At 48.0% G+C, this 18,355-nt stretch overlaps 1 protein-coding gene and 1 pseudogene across 1 annotated transcript; one reads left to right on the top strand and one right to left on the bottom strand.

Annotated features, from left to right (window-relative positions):
• Positions 1 to 1,527: 1,527 nt before the first annotated feature.
• Positions 1,528 to 2,206, bottom strand: LOC127190825 (ubiquitin-40S ribosomal protein S27a-like; annotated as a pseudogene).
• A 9,806-nt stretch (positions 2,207 to 12,012) lies between these two features.
• Positions 12,013 to 17,818, top strand: Hlx (H2.0 like homeobox). The gene is made up of 4 exons (XM_051148080.1): positions 12,013 to 13,401; positions 14,120 to 14,299; positions 14,957 to 15,141; positions 17,044 to 17,818. Exons 1-4 carry the CDS (start codon positions 12,819 to 12,821, stop codon positions 17,524 to 17,526), a joined length of 1,431 nt encoding a protein of 476 aa, XP_051004037.1. The 5' UTR covers positions 12,013 to 12,818; the 3' UTR covers positions 17,527 to 17,818.
• Positions 17,819 to 18,355: the final 537 nt, after the last annotated feature.

The raw sequence follows: 18,355 nt of genomic DNA, 5'->3' as shown, positions 1-18,355 counted from the left end.
ATCAGGGCTGTTACTCAAAGAACTGGAAAATGACCTCGGTCCTTGAGGTAGCCTAAGCATGTCTTCTCTAGAGTGTCTTCCTAGACAAAACACTGAGCAGAGAGCAGAGAGCAGAGCCTAAGCAAGGTTTTAATGAGATCAGAGCTCAGAGAGTAGCACATTTGCAGGAAGGACCAGAGGGAGGAGGTCTGGGAGAAAAACAAGGAATCAATCACGTGGATTTTTGTCCCTTGGCTTTTATTGGGATGAGCACAAAAACTGCCTTCTTCCAGGATGATGTGGTCAATCTGTTGGACCTAACTGTTGGCTCTCAACTTTAGGCTACTTAAAGGCTGTTTTGTGTGGCCCAAGCTCAGTATGGGACTTTGAGTTAGGAGATAGCTAACCAAATTTGTTATCCTGAGACTTTATCTTTTAGCTTTTGTTTGTTTGGGGCCAGAAAGGAACAAAGGACAGAGTCTGCTGCTGTCTGTTTACCTTTCTGCCTGACGACATTTTGAAGCTCCAAACTGCTGTTTTGGTTCATTTCAAATTTAGCAGTGACAAGGAGTTTGAGAATTGCTTGTTAGAATATTAACACCAGAGCTTTTTTTTTTGTTGTTGTTGGTGTTTGTGTGTATGTGCCTGTGCATGTTTGTGTGTTTGTGTGTGCACATCTGGAGGCCTTAGGTTGATGTCAGGCACCTTTCGTTATTTCTCTGGAGCCAGGGTCTGACTATGTGCCCCTGGCTGCCCTGGAGGTCTTAGAGCTCTGACTCCTCAGAGTGGGATTAAAGGCTTGTGCCTCCTGAGTTTTTGAGTCAGGGTCTCTCACTGAGCCCAGAGTGCACTAGTTTGGCTAGAGCAGCTGGCTGGTGAGCTCAGGCCAGATCTTCCTGTCTTCATCTCTCCAGCCAGGAATTACAAGCACACACTGCCACACCCAGCTTTTCTGTGGGTGCTGGGGTCCTACACTCTGCACAGTGAGCCATCTCCCCAGCACCCTTACCTGCCCTTTTGAGAACTTTCCTCCTCTCTCAATTTCACTCACTTTTTGTCTACCCTTGGTATCTGCTGTTCTGCATTTTTGGTATAATGTCTGGGCAGCTCCATCTAATCATAAAGACTAGTGTTGACAAGACCGGACCAGAACTAATATGATGTATGTTCTTGAATCAAACCCCATGTCAGTTGCTAAGTGTCAGGCTGAAGAATTCAATCAGCTGACATCCCGCCATCAATCATGGCCTAAAGTTGCACCATGCAGCCACTGTCATGTGTGCTGCTTGTAGAATAATGTAGCTTTTCCACATCACACCTCTAGTGCTGCTTTGTTTTTATTCCCAATATCTGTCACAATTAGCAATGACACATCTGGTCGCTTTTCTTCCTATTTTGCTACAAAACTTGTGCTTTTTGAAAGCAAGAGGTTTCAGTTTTTCTGCTAGGTTTCTAATATTTAAAGAGGTTCTTGGCACATATGACTTGGCTCATTTGGTGTGTGTGTGTGTGTGTATGTATATATATATATATACTAAATTAGTAGTCTTTTTAAAAATAAGAAATGCTTTTTGTTTGACATAAATTTTTCTTAGAAAAAAGTTGCTCTGCTTCAGGTGACCCTATAAGTTTCACAAAATGCAGATAAATGATACTAATACTTTCGGCTAGAATTTCCAGGAACTATCACATTTACTAGCCTGGATCTTAAAACTCTTTTTTTTTTTCTTTCAGTTCCTTCTTTTTATTAACTCATATACAACTGCTTGTCTTCTGGTTTGTTGAAGCAGTAAGTCAGACAACACTTGCCACAGTAATGCCTGTCCAAGTGGCTAGCCATGAACACTCCAGCACCACACTCATCAGCAGGACACTCTTGATGAAGTTGGCTAATTTTGCTATTTTCATCCACCTTATGCTATTTCAGCACAGCCAACTTCACCTTCTTCTTTTTATGCTTACTCTTCTTGGGGGTGGTGTAAGACTTCTTCCTTTTCTTAGCACCGCCATGAAGTCTCAACACAAGATGGAGGGTGGACTCCTTCTGAATGTTGTAGTCAAAGTGCGGCCATCTTTCAGCTGCTTACCAGCAAATATCAGCCTCTGCCGGTCAGGAGGAATTCCTTCCTTATCCTGGATCCTGGTCTTTACATTTTCCATAGTGTCCGAGGGGGTCAACCTTGAGCACGATGGTCGTCCTCGTAAAGGTCTTCACAAAAATCTGCATCTTGGCGGTGGCTCCACTGCAGATGGTGGATTGGGAAACTTAAGACTCTTTTAAAACTTGGAGCATTTTTTTTTGTCTCTGGGTTTTGGTAATTTTCCCATTCTTTATAAATTCCCCAAAATGCAGTAAACAATGACTCTTAGCCTACATCAGGATGGTCGTAAGCATGTTGGAATAAAAGGCTGTAAACCTGAACTCAAGGGCAGAACCAACTTAAAATAATCGCTTTTATTTTCAAGGTGGATCATAGATTAGAACTTCAAATTCATACTGTTTAAAAATCATTTGTAGCTGGGCGTGGTGGCGCACACCTTTAATCCCAGCACTTGGGAGGCAGAGGCAGGCCGATCACTGTGAGTTTGAGGCCAGGCTGGTCTACAAAGCGAGTCCAGGACAGCCAAGGCTACACAAGAGAAACCCTGTCTCAAAAAACCAAAATAAATAAACAAATAAAATAAAACAATAGAATAAAATCATTTGTAACTGGAAAGCCATTCTTCCTGAAGGAGAAGTCTTCCATTCTACAGCCATGCTCGGTTTTGGTTTATGTGCTGTGAGACTGGCTCGCCATTTTCAGTGAAGGTAGTGGCATGAGAATCTTCCATTCTTTTTTCAGATGTAGACTGAGTGGCCCTGTTTGCTACCAGACACTTAACTTATATTTTATTGACAAAGGTTTTTTCATACAATATAGTCTGACGATAGCTTCCCCTCCTTTGTCTCCTCCAGATCCTCCCCCACATGCCCACCTACCCAAATCCATACCCTTATTTGCGCTCATTAGAAAACAATCATCTAAAATAAAATAATATACGATTAAAACAAACCAGAAAATGACCAAACAAACAGAAAAAAGAGCCAAAGAAAAAGCACAAGAAACATATACAGACGCAGAGATATACACATTCACAGTCAGAGACAGCCCATAAAAACACAAAACCAGAAACCATAATATATGAGCAAAAGACCTGTAAGGTAAAGGAAAACAAAACAAAATAAAACAAAACAAAAACCCAGATAAAGCATTATAAGACAAGAAACTCCAAAATTACCAAAGAGTTCACTTTGTGTTGGCCATCTACTGTTGGGCATGAGGCCTGCCCTTCAGTACGGTTTGTATACCCAGTGAGAGTTCATTGGAGAAAACAAAATTTTCTATTGTAATCAGTTGTTAATTGGAGGTAATTTCTGGGTTAAAGACGGGTTCTCGCTTCCATTTTTCCATCTTAGCTCTGGGACCTTATCTGGCTTGGAGCTGTGGAGTTCCCGCGCATGCTGCCGCAGTCTCTGGGAGTTCATATGCTCATCAGTCATGTTTTATTTGGAAGGCACTGTTTCCATGGCTTCTTCTACCCCCAATAGCTATTATGATCTTTCCACTTCCTCTTCTGCAGGGTTCCCTGAGCCCTGAAGGGAGAACTTTGATAAAGATATCCTATTTAGGACTGAGTGTTCCAAGTCCATCAGTTTCTCTGGCATGGGGGTTACAGGTGATTGTGAGCTGTCAGGAGGATTCTGGGCAAAAGCAGCACATGCTCGGAACTGCTAACCCATCTCTCCATCCCATGTTGTGGGTCACTCTTGGAGGAGTCTTGCCATTTTCCCGGGCTTCATCTTTGTGATTTCCAGCCTAATATTAAGCTCATCTGCACAGAGGCCACGAGAGGGCTCAGCAGGGAAAGGTGCTTGCCAACCAGGCCACGCCTGGGAATATGAATTCAGTCACTAGAAGCTGCAATAGCAGAAGGAGGAACTGAGTCCCACAACTTGTCCTCTGACCTAAACACACACACACACACACACACACACACACACATACACACACACACAAATAAATAAATGTAATGAAAAAATTTACAACTATGATTTGAAGGGGAGAAAGAAATTCTTGTGCAGTGAAAACCTAGTCAAAAGACCTCTGTATGCCTTTTATTTATTTACTTTTTAGGGGGCGGGTAGGGAAAAGGTAGGGGCAGAGTCTTATATAAACATTCTATGTAGCTGGGGATGATCTTGAACCTTCTCTCCTAACCTTCCACATACCAGGATTACAAGTGTATGTCACTCTACTTAAATTATGACGTCTGAGAATTGAACCCAGGGCTTTATGCATGGGAGACAAACACTCTAGCAATTGGGCTCCGTCCCCCCACCCATGTTGGCTTCCTTGGGTATCTTCCCTTGTTCCATGGTAATCAGGTACAATCGTTAGCTCTGGAGTTTAGTTTGAGAATCTTATACCCTCTCTGATACATAGTCTCCGATTATAGAATTAAAATTACAATGTTGAGATAGAAGCTTTATAAATAGCAGCACTTTCTCTAGTTCTTAGAAGAAGTCCAAATTAACAAAAAATCCTGAGAGATTTCTACACCAAATAAGAGCATGGAGAGTGTGCTGAAAACTTGGAATGAGAGCTAGAGCTAAAGACACAACGGTGCCAGAGAAGAACGCTTGCTGTGCTTGTGTGAGGACCCGAGTTTAGGTCCCTAGCATCCTGGGCTTGGCTTTGCACCTGTGACCTGAGCGGTCACGGTCACAGGCAGAGACAAGGATCTCTGGCGCTCCGCTGACCCCCTGTCTAGCTCCAGGTTCAGTGAGACCCCAGCTCGGAGGAACAAGTTGCAGAGTGACAAAGCCGGACCGATGTCCTCCTTTCTCTGAAAGCTTACAGGAGCGAACACCTGTGTGCACATGTTTTCATAGATCAGCCCTGCCCCCCAGCGCACAATAATCTTACAGCTGAGATTTGTAAACAGTTACTGTTTAAGCTTATATTTCAGAGAACACTGTATCTATGAGTTTTAAGCACTATATCTGTGAGTTGTAATCACTATTGCCTGCCTGTCATGGGATTAGCCACAGATTTTTGGTTGAGAGCCTAAGTGTCACTGTCTTTTCTTTTCCTTTCTTCCTTCCTTCCTTTCTTTCTTTCTTTCTTTCTTTCTTTCTTTCTTTCTTTCTTTCTTTCTTTTTTTCTTTCTTTCTTCCTAACTGGAAGCAAAATAAAGGTTTCGACTGTTGGGGAAGCTGGTTGGCAGCAGGCTTTTGTTGCAGGAGCGGTGATCTCCAGAGGCAGCTCAGGAAATCTGAGCCTGGGGATCCTTAAGAAGGAATGAAGGGCTGTCCTGGGAAGGGCAGGGAACATTGTAACAACTTCGAGGAGGGTGCGGACATTTCTATTTCAGGCCTGTACAGCAGGGGAGTTTTGAGACAGAGCGTAAGCAAGTCAAGGCAAGCTATAAATTGGGAAAGGGTGAGACCATTAAGACAAAAAAAAGTCACAATACACCTTTAATAAAGCTTAGCTTCAATTTACTGTAAGGAAATACAGGAGATAATTAATCTAAACATAAAGGTTTATTTTAGCTCATTTTTTTAGAGGTCTAGTCCAAGACTGACATGGCCTCTGCCTCCAGCCTGTGATAAAGCATGTAACATGTCAGCAGCACATGTCAACACAACTGCTCACCTCACCAGCCAGGACTTCTGTGGTCTGTCTTTCAGAAGGACATTACTGTACTATGTTATCCTTGTGAAGATGCGGGACACACACTTATGATGCGATAAAGTGAGGAGATTGTCACAGTGTGAGGCTATAAAGAGAATGTTAGTCAGGTACCCCAAGAGGTGATCCAATAACCCAGATGACTGCTAAATGACAGCAGATGATGGGTCATCCACAGAGCACGGATGATTGACGTTCTGGGCAAGTTGGTACTGGCTGGTATGAGACTTCACCACAGTCCTTAGAACTGCACACAGTTTTAACCTTGCAAACAAATAGTTTATTTCCAGAATTTTCCACCTGACATTCTTGGACTGTCGTTACAGTGGGTTACTGAGACTTCAGAAAGCAGAAAGATGCGGAAGGGAGTGTGGCACACCCCCATTCAGGGAAGCATGTGCCACAGGAAGGTCTGTGTAAGGGTGGGGTCACCTGACCCTCTCTGCCCTACACCTCACCCCACATTCCATGCCATCACCCTCTTCTTGGGGACAGTTTGAAGCAAGGCAGAGCCAGCAGGGCACTGCTTAACAGGGAGGCTTCTTTTGTGATTCTGGGCCCATCTTTCTACTTCTGTCTCACATTCTCTTTGTAGGCCCTTAGGGACTAGTATGACTTAATACCCAGGCATATGCGCATCATCTACAATATGTGATCTCTCTCTCTCTCTCTCTCTCTCTCTCTCTCTCTCTCTCTCTCTCTCTCTCTCTCTCTCTCTCTGTGTGTGTGTGTGTGTGTGAGACTGTGGGCTTTAGAAGGGAAAGGTTATTCGTACTATGGAGTTGAAAGCATTGAAATCTTACACAACGGCTTAGTGTTGGATGGTGTGTACTGAGAAGCTTCAGAGTGCCAGCCCCCAGTCCTTGGAACACCATTTCCTCTCAATGGTAAACCTTGGATAAGGCACTTAACCTCTCTGAGAGTCAATTTCCTAAGCCCAAAATACTGCCCACCTCCCCCACAGCCTGTGGTTTGTTAAAGAGTAGATGGGATGTTATCCTGCATTGGCCTTGAGAACAGTGTTATTGCCAGTGGGTGGCCCATCCCCTCGCCCTGTCTGGTGACTCTTAGCACAGGACCTAAAGGCTTTCCATACTGTCCAAAACCTGGAAGGAAATGGCTGCAGGTCAGAGCTAATTTTAGAAACTCACATTTTTTTTTCTTTTAAACCAAAGAGTCAACCTTCATCCCACCAATATTGTTGGGCTAGGGATGGTCCAGCAGGTGTCAGCAGAGAACTGACTTTGCCTACTCAGCGGGCAAGCTGGGGAAGGAAAAGATGTCTAGGTCTGAGACAGGGCTGGCTAGTGGATTCGGCTATAATTCCACAGCTGCTCCAGTTCAGGGGCATGTGCGGGGAGTGCAGACTCAGAGCTCTGAGAGAGAGACACACTGTTGATTCAACAGTCTCTGTCAAGAATCCTTACTACTCATCCGTTTTCTCCCCATTTATGCCTTGAGTGTTTCTTTTGTCTCTAGAATCTAGAAGCAGGCTTTGCTTTCAGCGACTTACTTTCTACAGCTAGACTTCACCCCCTAAAGTTCCCACTACTTTTTTTTTTTTTTTTGGTTTTTCAAGACAGGGTTTCTCCTGGACTCACTTTGTAGACCAGGCTGGCCTCAAATTCACAGTGATCTACCTGCCTCTGCCTCCCAAGTGCTGGGGTTAAAGGCGTGCACCTCCACACCTGGTGTCCCACTATCTCTTAAAATAGTGCCACCAGGTAGGGACCAAGTGTGAGGGTGGCACATGAGCTTATGGGTGAATTTCACATCCATACTGTAACAAAGCCATAACTGTGTCCCCACATTTAACTTAACCCCACCATGCAGGAATGAGTTTATCATTGAAGAAGGAATTTGGTGCTTCTTTCCTGAGATGGGAAATCCGTCTCAAATTTCTTTTCCATTGTATGTTCCTGTAAAGAAGTACTTCACAGAATGACTGTCCTGTCTTCTGGGTGGCAGGCTTGGTTTAAACATGGAGTTATTTATTTATGTATTGTACCTACACTTCCTCTCTTCCCTTAGCAATAAGCCATTCAGATTCAATAATGCAGGAAACAAAACCAGCAACTAGTAAATGGCTGATTCTCTGGGAACTTGAGAGCACACCTGACAATGAACAAATGGTGCCCAGGGTGGCAGATGGCGGCTCAGTTCCTACCCTTGCGGGACTTGTGTTGACTGCAGATGAATGTGCCTAGGTGGTATAGAGTTCCACAGCGTGATGAGGTCTTCTTAGCTTGTCTGAAGCCCATGGCATTCTTCCTATACTGGATGTAAAGATGAGTCAGATAGGCAGAGAAGCATTTTTTTTTTAAAACAACAGGAGTAGATTTCAAACTGCTTACCTTGACTGGAGAGAGAGAGAGAGAGAGAGAGAGAGAGAGAGAGAGAGAGAGAGAGAGAGAGAGAGAGAGGTAACATTGGGGGGGGAGGTGAAGAGAGCCAAGTGTCTACAAATGTATGAAGTGATGCATCCTAGGAATGAGAGAAAGAAAACAGGTGAGACAACCCCTCCCCCAAGAAAGGGGCAAATGGGACTGGACCCAAAGGGCCTGGCAGGTTCCTAGACCTATGGGACAGATAAAGTTTAAAGGGGGAGGTTATGATGCGAGGAGAGGTGGAGTCACCAGAGAGCCTGGCACACCTGGAAAGTGGGTGAGGACTGTGTGGATAAACCAAATGGCTATAGATGCCTACAGTTCTGTTGCTTTTTCCAGTGCGTAGAAAGTCCAGCTGCACCCTCCCCCCAACCTGAGTAACCCTAAGGGCTCAGGAAACAGGTGAGCCCACTTAGAACAGCCCTCTCCCTCTCCCCTGCTCTCTTCCTTTGTAAATTTTCTCTACAGCCTAAATGGTAGTATCTGGAACTCACAAGGAAGAACAGTCCTGCATCCACAACTGAATGTGAACTCGACCCGGCAGTCCATAAGTCTCACCCCAGCGGAGGAGCAGCAGGCACAGTACACAAGTGTTCTCCCAGGCTGTGCAGCAAGTCTCTCAAACTTCTAAATACCACAGCACACTATGTTTCCTCCCCCCCTTTGATTATGGATATTTATTTTTCTCTGCTTACCAAACAAAACAAAAAAAACCTGAGTAGGGAGCATGTTTGAAATAACTTTAAAAGTGAACTGAAGATGGAGTTCCCATGTGGAGATAGGCATAACTTTGCATATTATAGTCCACGCCCCCACCCCCCAGTCTTAAGAGAAAAACAAAAGTCCATCACAGCTCTGGCTAGCTTAAGCCTATCTTCCTGCAATAAGGGATTCCTAGCATGCTCTCTAACAGACTTTGTATGTCCCTGGGTCTAAAGCAAGAAATTGCACCTCTGAGCAAAAGAGAGAACCAAAGATAGACCCTACCTTTCTCTTGTCTAAGGACTGTGTTTGTATGTAGCCCCTTTCCTCAATCTTAAATCCGCATAAACCACAATTGTCAGATTATAAAGGGGACCTGTTCTGACGTTGACTGTTCCTGGTACTGCGGAAATAATCATTGTGTATGTTCTCTGGTAGAGAGAAGCAGAGCTGGTTGCACGCTGTGCAGACAGTCATCACAAATGAGCAGCCGCCCCAGGCACGGCCTTATCTTTTGAAGTTTTCAGCCACTTTTAAGGACGCCTGTGTGTGTGAACTAAGTTCAAATAGTTTGATTTAATCGGGCCCTTTTCTTTCCCTGGTGGTTACAAGGTCCCTCGGGAATCTACGCCTCTGCCCCTAGGGCCCCCCTGCTCCTGAGCAACAACTCTGGGCTAGTTCATTTCACCACAGCCCGGGGCCGCTCGGAAAGCAAAGATTAAAGGCGAAAGTCGCAGCTGTGTATTTATATTTTCATTGCTAGAAGGGAATTGATTTCCGTGCATTTATTTTGGAAGTTGTAAGACAGAAGAGCGGATTTGCGTCATCACAGCAACTTGCCGGGGGAGATAAAGTTGCACAAATATTGAAAGAGGAAGTGCTAGGAGTCATTATAGAGTTTTTCTCCGGAAGAAATAAGGATTTCTGCAGTACCCTAAAATACTAGGACCGCTTCTATTTTGAGACCAATCTCGCAGGCATATCCGTTCATTTAGTCCAAGTTTGAGCCCATCAAAAAAACAGGAGATGGCCTGAACTCCGGCGAGCCCTGGGCTTCCTGCTGCTTTCTTGGTCCTGAAGGGTGGTGGGTAAGGAGGAGGGCGCTGTGCAGGCTCCCAGCAAGGCGAGTGGCCTGCAGAGGTGAGGCTTGGGCCTAGGGCAAGAAATAGCCACCAGGCCCTGCGTGCCCTATTTCTTTTTTCTTTAGGCCTCGGGGTGGTGAGGCTGCAGCTGGGCTGCAACGGCTGCAAAGATGCCGCAGGCTAGAGAGAACGGGAATGCTGCAGCTTGGGATGCGGGAAAAGCAGCCCTGCACTCGAGCCTTTGCGCTGCAGGGCACTCCTGGTTTCTAATTGCGGCAGATGCGGGTGGGCTGTGGATGCTGTGCTCGCTCGAGTTCCGCACTCACAACTCCTGTTCAGCTGACTCAGATAACGCAAAGAAGGAAAAGGGGCGGGGAGCCTTATTTCTAGGGGAGGACAAGAAGGTGCGGGGCGGGGGGGGGTGTGCGTCTTTTTTTAACTAAGACCTTTGTCTAGGCCGCTCGTCTTCTGGACTTGTGCGGTCAAACTGGAATCGCAACCGAATTACAAGGCTGCTAGAAAAGACCGAGGTGGGGGGGTGAGAGAGAGAGAGAGAGAGAGAGAGAGAGAGAGAGAGAGAGAGAGAGAGAGAGAGAGAGAGAGAGAGAGAGAGAGACAGAGAGAGGGAGGGGGGGGGAGGGAGGGAGGGAGGGGAGGAGAGAGAGAGAGAGAGAGAGAGAGCAGAGAGAGACAGAGAGAGAGACAGAGAGAGAGAGACAGAGAGAGAGAGAGAGAGAGCAAGCAGGGCATCTCAGACACTCTTTCCCTAGGCTAGTGACTTTGCTTTCTCTAATACTTAGTGAAGTTAATAAAACTGTTCTCTCACCGCACCACGCCAGAACATTTAGCCAGAGCCTTACCTCCCGCGGCCTTGTATTTATCTAAAGTCCACCCCCTGCTAGACGTGATTTCCGGCCCCTCTTGTCCCAGGCACCGCTGCCCTTAACTGTCTATGCCACACCATCTCTTGATATAGTTAGTACTCCTGTCCCTGATGCTAGCGGTTAGGGCCAGGGAGCCTTTATAGGTGTGTGAGAGAAGGGGGTGGGGGTGGGGGTGGGGTGGATCTCAGTGCTAGTGTCTTGTGATAGATTGGCCATTGACTGCGGTCCAGGAGAAACGCAACCACTAAAGATGACAACATCGGTGACGAAGGCCGCAAAGCTGCTGGGTACTAACTCGGGAGTTCACTCCAATCCTGAGCTGATAGTAGCCCGGCACGGTCCCTTACGTTTTCGGGCTTTTGGTATTTTAGAGCTGAGGAAAATAAGCATGCCTTGTAATCTCACTTCGGAGATACTTATTTGGACAATCGAAAACAAAAGATTTGGTGGTTTCGTTATTGTCGTTATTTTATTTTCTTCCTGAAAATGTGCAAGTACAGCTCATCTGGGTGGCCTGTGGTCTGTTTGGGAGAGGTGCGGGGAAATCCATTCTGACTATAATTTAAAAGAGAACGAATTCTTAAAATAGAGATGTTGATGCGGCAGAAAGCCCCCACTACACCTAGCCTGAGCTCTAAAGACCCCAGCAAGAATGAAAGGCGCTGGCTATGGCGGCTCAGACAGTACCTCCCACCCACAGGCCACAGCCGACCCTGGAAATGCTGCCACCAAATTGAAAGTAGCTATTTAATATCAAAGGCAACCGTCCCCTGGGTACTTGCAAAACTTCGGACCTCATGTGACCCGGGGTTGTAGTAGCCGCGGAGGGTGGCACTTCCTACAAGGTGCAGAGAGGGGACGCGCGCGCATTTCGTCTGGTGAGGTGGCCTGTTTCGTTGTTTCCGAGGCTCAGGGCAAAAGTTTGGCTGTGTCTAAGGGAGACATTTGGAGCCATCTATCTTATTTTGTTTGAAAAGTCAATCTTTCAAGTTGTCACTGGAATGACAACTCAGAATAAAACTAATTTGCGGCCGGCCCTTCTTCGGGCTTCCCTGAGGAGCTCCCTTGAGCTGAGAGGCAGACGGATTTGGGTCGGGACTCTGGGTTGCAGGGGACCCGAAAGTGCCTAGAACTCTGGCACTTGGGATAAAAGCAGAGAACAGGAAAATCGCAGAGAGCAGGAAAATCGTGTGGAAGTGGAAAACAGAAGGCACAGCCTGTGGGCCGCCTGCGTTGGCTGCGGGGTGAGGTTTGTTGACTACAGCGGAGTATCGGAGCCTTAGTGTTCCCTTCTTAGGCAGCTCCTTGAAAACTCTCTCGAGACCGACTTCTCTCTCCCGATGGCGGGTCCCGGAGCGACAGAGGATAGAGGACGGGCAGAGGCGGCGACTCAGCTTCTACGCGGCTCCTGGAGACGCGCAGTACTCAGCCCAGTCCACGCGGCCGCAGAAAACACTTTGGTGTGGCTAGGGCGTGGCTGAGGGCTGGCCACGCCCCCTCTTTCCCAATTTCCCCTCCACTCCTGAGTCCCATTGGTCGTGATGACACCCAATGAGCGCCGGGATCAAGGTCCAACCCCGGGTCTGACTCGAAAGCTCCTGCCAAAACTTTGGGAGTTTTTAGAGAGGATTTTTTTTCCCTTATTTTTTTTTTAAACTAACGGATCATTATTGTTGTTTTAAATTTAGCTCTTAGGGCTTAGCTGTTTGGGTTTTTCTTTCGGTGTCGGGCCCCTGTCTTCCCGGCTTCTCCGGAGTAGCCGAGCGAGGCCGCGCCCGCCTCCCGGCTCCAGCGCCGGGCGATTGCCTCCATCCCGCGGGGAGCGCGCCCGCAGAGCCGCCTTTCAAGCCAGGCCAGGGGCCCAGGCCCTGGCTGGCGGCAACCGGGCCCTCGCCTCCTCTCTCGGTGGCGCTAGGGCTCTCCGCCCGGCCCTCGGCTTCAGTGCAGGCGGAGAACCGAAAGCAGATCAGGCTTGGCTGGAACACCGCCTCTCCCCTAGCACCTACCCATTTACCCACTCACTCAGGAGCCGGCCAGGATCCTGCCAGGATGTTCGCAGCCGGCCTGGCTCCCTTCTACGCCTCCAACTTTAGTCTCTGGTCAGCCGCTTACTGTTCCTCCGCGGGCCCGGGCGGCTGCTCCTTCCCATTGGACCCGGCCGCTGTCAAGAAGCCCTCTTTCTGCATCGCGGACATCCTGCACGCGGGCGTTGGGGAGCCGGGGCCAGCAGCAGAGGGACTGGTGGGGGCCTCGGCAGCCCTCACCGCACACTTGGGCTCGGTGCACCCGCACGCTTCCTTCCAAGCTGCCGCCAGATCCCCGCTACGTCCCACCCCAGTGGTGGCGCCCTCAGAAGTCCCGGCCGGTTTCCCTCAGCGGCTGTCTCCGCTCTCGGCCGCCTACCACCAGCATCTCCCGCAGCAGCAACCAACGCAGCAACAGCAGCCGCAGCAACAGCCTCCGCCTCCACCCCGGGCCGGCTCCCTGCAGCCATCGGTTTCAGGGACGCGGGTGGTCCCCCACCATAGCGGCTCCGCCCCTGCCCCTTCCAGCAAAGACCTCAAATTTGGAATAGACCGAATTTTGTCTTCCGAATTTGACCCAAAAGTCAAAGAAGGCAACACACTGAGAGGTACGTCTTGGCTGGGAGGCTTCAGGGCTCACAACCACTCATGAGGGCCCTGATGCCATGAGGGTTTGGGGTGCTTTTACATTTACGGGCAAAATGGTAGAATGAGGGGGAAGAAAACGAGAAAAAAAAAAAACATTTAAAACTCAGCTACTCCATGTTTAAAAAAATACTTTTGGGTTGCTTAAACAATACAGAATGTGTATCTACGCTCTGATTGCCACAAACTTTTGCAAAAGTATAATCTATATTTTTGAATGAAATATCTGCAGAAAGACCTAGATCTTACTGACAGGGAAATCTCAGCACTGGAACACTTTGCATTTATTTGCTTTCCAACAAAATCCTTCCCAAGAATTGCAGGGGAGCCAAATTGCCAGTCTAAAGTCCTGAAGGGAGAAGGCAGAGTGAGGGGCCTGGAGGGTGTAAATTAGGGGGTTGTGGAATCCTGGAAGACATCCGAAAATTACTAGTTTAAGACCATTTTATAAAAGCCTTTTCTTTTTGTCGGGTGGCCTGAACACGGTTGACACACACAGACAGACAGTTCAGGCCCACTCTTTGGCTGCTGTCTGGAAAGAGCATCTTGCCAATAAGGGGGTCTTTTTTGACCTGGGTAGGATAAAACTGAATCAAGGGAGAAGGGAAGGGAGGAACAAATCTGTTGGGAGTGTATCAATTTGTTCAAGGTGTAACTGACTCTTCTTTCCCCCCTATCCAGATCTCACATCGCTGCTAACTGGTGGACGGCCTACAGGGGTGCACCTAGCTGGCCTGCAGCCTTCAGCCGGACAGTTCTTTGCATCTCTAGATCCCATTAATGAGGCCTCTACCATCCTCAGCCCCTTAAGCTCCAACCCAAGAAATTCAGTTCAGCATCAATTCCAAGACACGTTTCCAGGTAGACAATTTCCCTTATTCAGACTGCTACCCTGGTGGCCAGTGACAGTTAGACACCTCGGGTCTGATACCTCCGAGAGCAGTGACAGTGTCAAAACCCAGTAGTCCTGTGAGAGAAGCTGAATGTTCTTTTTAGTGGGACAATAGGAGACCATGGCTGGGGAGCCAAGATATAGTGTGGTGGTGTGTGAGTCACTGGCTCTATTCTTTTCGCCCAGAGAGGGTGGTTTGAAAATTGAAGCATTCAAAGTTGAGGGACTCTCTCTCTCTCTCTCTCTCTCTCTCTCTCTCTCTCTCTCTCTCTCTCTCTCTCTCTCTCTCTCTCAGCTGGTTATATCTTCTCTGAGAGACAAATGTGGAAGAGTATAGGACTGTCATTGTCAGGCCATTCAGGCCCCAGGGACGTAGCCAACTCTTTTATCATGTTTGGTGCTGTGTGATTGGTTTGTGCATTTTTCTTGACCGAGTTCACTTTAGGCCTAAAGTGATGCTGCAAAGGTCTGTAAACATCTTCCTTAGGCCATTCCCACAAAAGCAAAAGAAGCAGGCAAGTGATTGTAAATGCAAAACATGTTTAAATATCCAGGAGAGCAGAGGCTTGTAGGCTACTGCCCTAACACTGACACGGCCATGAATTTCTCTTCCTGTTGTTTGGCAGGTCCCTATGCTGTGCTCACCAAGGACACCATGCCGCAGACGTACAAGCGGAAGCGCTCATGGTCCCGCGCGGTCTTTTCCAACCTGCAAAGGAAAGGCCTGGAGAAGAGGTTTGAGATCCAGAAATATGTGACCAAACCGGACCGAAAGCAGCTGGCAGCGATGCTGGGCCTCACGGACGCGCAGGTAGGCTAAAGTCCCGCGGTGTTATCCAGCTGGCCGTAAATGGTAACCGGGTAAACAAGGCGGGGCGGCTGGCCTCTCCTAGCCCTCCTCACCTCTGGCAATCTAAACCCAAGGTTTTGAATTTCAGGAGGTTTCCGGGTGTAGCAACTCAAAGCCAGAGGAGAGGAGGGTAGAGGTGGAGATGAAGTAGGGGGACCGGGCTGAGGGAAAAGCCCGTTCCTGAAGATGTATGTCAACAGGGACTGCGTGTTTATTTTGGCCAAGAGGCCAAAAGAACCATGGAGAAAGCCAAGAGGCCACGGGAGATGATAATTATGCACTCGACTGGAGTGCACTTCGCTGTAGGAGGCAGTTCATTTCAGAAGAGATAAAAACCAAAGTCAATAGCTTGTTGTTGGTCCCCGCCTACCCTCACTGGATTGTGAAATCCCACTTCAGAGGAACTGAAAATACAATTTCAAACGGAATTGCTTAGAGTGCTTTAAGACAGGGAATCAGCTTGGCGACCACAGTCCCAGCCCCACTTTCTAACAAACAGCCCAAGCTCTGAGGACAGTGTCTGTTGGTAATGGAGATGCGTGAAAGAAAGAAAGAAAAAAAGGGGAAAAAAAAGATTTTCTTAGAATGTCCAAGAACTTTTTTCAGTAGCTTCTGCAGACTTGATTTAGGAAATCTGTTGTGTGGGTTCCTTTTTTTTTCCTTCTCAATTTTAAGAAAAAGAATTTCCCCTTTCTTTCTTTCTTTCTTTCTTTCTTTCTTTCTTTCTTTCTTTCTTTCTTTCTTTCTTTCTTTTTTAACGTGCTCATCCCGTTCTGCCCTCTTCAGTGCAGGCTGCCACAGAGCAGAAGCCAGAACAGGGACTCAGAGCTGCCTGGTTCGGAAGGACGTCTGTCGTCCCTCTTTCTGTTCTCCGTTACACAATGCGCTTCCTCAGCACAGACGGACTGGAAAGCCCAGCGGCTTTCTACCAGCTGTGCTTGTTATTTTTAAAGGGGAAGCTGGAGCTTGTGTGAATGCATTGGGTCCCCCAGGGGATCATATATTTATATAGATACTCCACTCCATCTCTTCTCTCCCCTATTCCTCCATACTGCACACTTAATTCTAGCGTTTTCAGAGCCCCTAGGAAAATAAGTTTGTTTCCCATAAAGACAGGGTCCATATCAACTCCTTGGTTTAAAAAAAAAATTTATATATATATATATATATATATATATATATATATATATATATATATATTATATATATATATATATATATATATATATATATCAGGCTGATTCCCTTTCACTTAAAACTCAGCAGGTGCCCCTTCTAGTGGGATTAACTCTTTCATTTCATTTGGGCACTTCCACCCTTAAAACAAACTGTGGTGGCCAAGGGCTGTAATCTGAGAACTCAGGATGCAGAGGCAGGAGGATCTCAAGTTCAAGGCCAGCCTGGGTTCTAAAAGGAGCCCGTCTCAAAAAGTGGTGGTAGTGGTGGTGGTGGTGGTGGTGTGGGCTTCGCAGTGGATTTGGGCATGCCTGGAGACACCAAATTCACAGAACCAGAATTCTTACGATTCTTAAGATTGGCTCACCAAAACCTTGACATGCTGTAAACCGTTGGGATATATGTGCAGCTTAGAGTCAGGACTCCTTAACTTTAATCCGTCTTCCGGGAGCCCTGAGTTTGGAGAGATTCCAAAGCAATTTGCAAGAATCTGCCCTTCCAACTTGCACCCAGGTTATTTCAGGCTTGAGATTTGAGGGCCGCAGTTTAAAAATCGTTCCTAGTGGATTGGGTGGCTTTCACGCCTTGATTGCGACTGGATTTTTATGCGTGGTTACAAGCGTCTGCGTGGCGGAGTTAGGGCTCTAACTCTTACTTATTTCGCTTCCCGTCTACTGTTGCGCACAGGTAAAGGTGTGGTTCCAGAACCGGAGGATGAAGTGGCGACACTCTAAGGAGGCACAGGCGCAGAAGGACAAGGACAAAGAAGCTAGTGAAAAGCCTTCGGTCGGAGGCCCCACCGAGGGCGAACGGGAGGAGGGAAGCCCCAGTCGATCCGAGGGCGAGGCCGAGAGCGAGAGCAGTGACTCGGAGTCCCTGGACATGGCCCCCAGCGACACGGAACGGACCGAGGGAATTGAGAGGTCTCAGCACCAAACTACGGTCATCAAGGCCTCCGCCGCGGGCGCCCTCATCACAGCCAGCAGCAGTGCAAGTGGTAGCAACTTCAGCTTCAGCAGCGCCAGCAGCCTGGGTAGCAGCAATACCAGCGCGGGGAGTGCCAGTAGCCTTAGCAGCAGCTGCCCGGAGCTACTCCCGGCGCACCAGCCCTCCGCCACCAGCAATCCTCAAAGCCCGGAGCCTACCCAGGCCCCGCTTTCAGGCTTATAGACTGGACCGAGAGCATGGAGTGCAGCTTCCCCAACACTGCCTGGAGTTTGTGCCTACTTTAAGTTGGTGGCGCGAGGGTCAACGGGGTGGGAAACGCTGAGGGCAGCCTCTTCCGGAGTTCATACATTTTTTTTTTTCTTGCTGCCCAGGCTGCCCAAAGCCCACAGCTCCCAAATGAGAGGAGGGTTTTGAGGTCCCAGCCAAAGAAAGAATTCAACTCTTCTCCCTACCCAAGCAGCTCACCCTGTGAAGTGCTTGGTGGAACTGTTTCTCTGAGCACCCAGGGGTCTTGGCATAAGGACTCGCTGCACTTAGGCCTTTAACTTGTAAATAAAATGTTTACTACGGTTTGTAAACGGGCCGTTTGGCTTGCGGGGTGGGGCGGAGGGGAGGGGTGGGTGATGAACTTGTTAAGTCTCAAAGATCCAGGGCCAAGACGTTGGCTCTGAAACACCGCAGGCTGTAACAGCTGGGGAGGGGGAAAGCAGGGGCCCCAAAGCCATCTTAAGGCAAAGAACCACTGTAGGGTTGGAGAGATTTTACTCAGCGCCGAGGTCCTTAGCAGCCCCCTCCTGTGACTGTGCCTGGGTGCGAGGCTTACGGAGGAACTAACAGTAGAATCTTGGGCCTGTTCTACAGATGGCTTCCCTAAGCAGAGTCAGTGAGCACACGTGTCTGCGTTTTTCTGTAGTTCGGAAGAGCTCAGAGTTAGAGTGGGATCAGCTGCGCTGCTGCTGAGCTGCAGGCACAGTCTTGCTCACTTGGCCCTTGCTAAGCCCCTAGCCTAGAGTCTGGAAGCTGTACCTGTGTAACTGTTTAGTGATGGGAC

Source organism: Acomys russatus, chromosome 6 (assembly GCF_903995435.1).
Source record: "Acomys russatus chromosome 6, mAcoRus1.1, whole genome shotgun sequence".
NCBI classification, from domain to species: Eukaryota; Metazoa; Chordata; class Mammalia; order Rodentia; family Muridae; genus Acomys; species Acomys russatus.
Note: the sequence above shows the minus strand (reverse complement) of the source record. Positions and strands in the feature narration are given on the sequence as shown.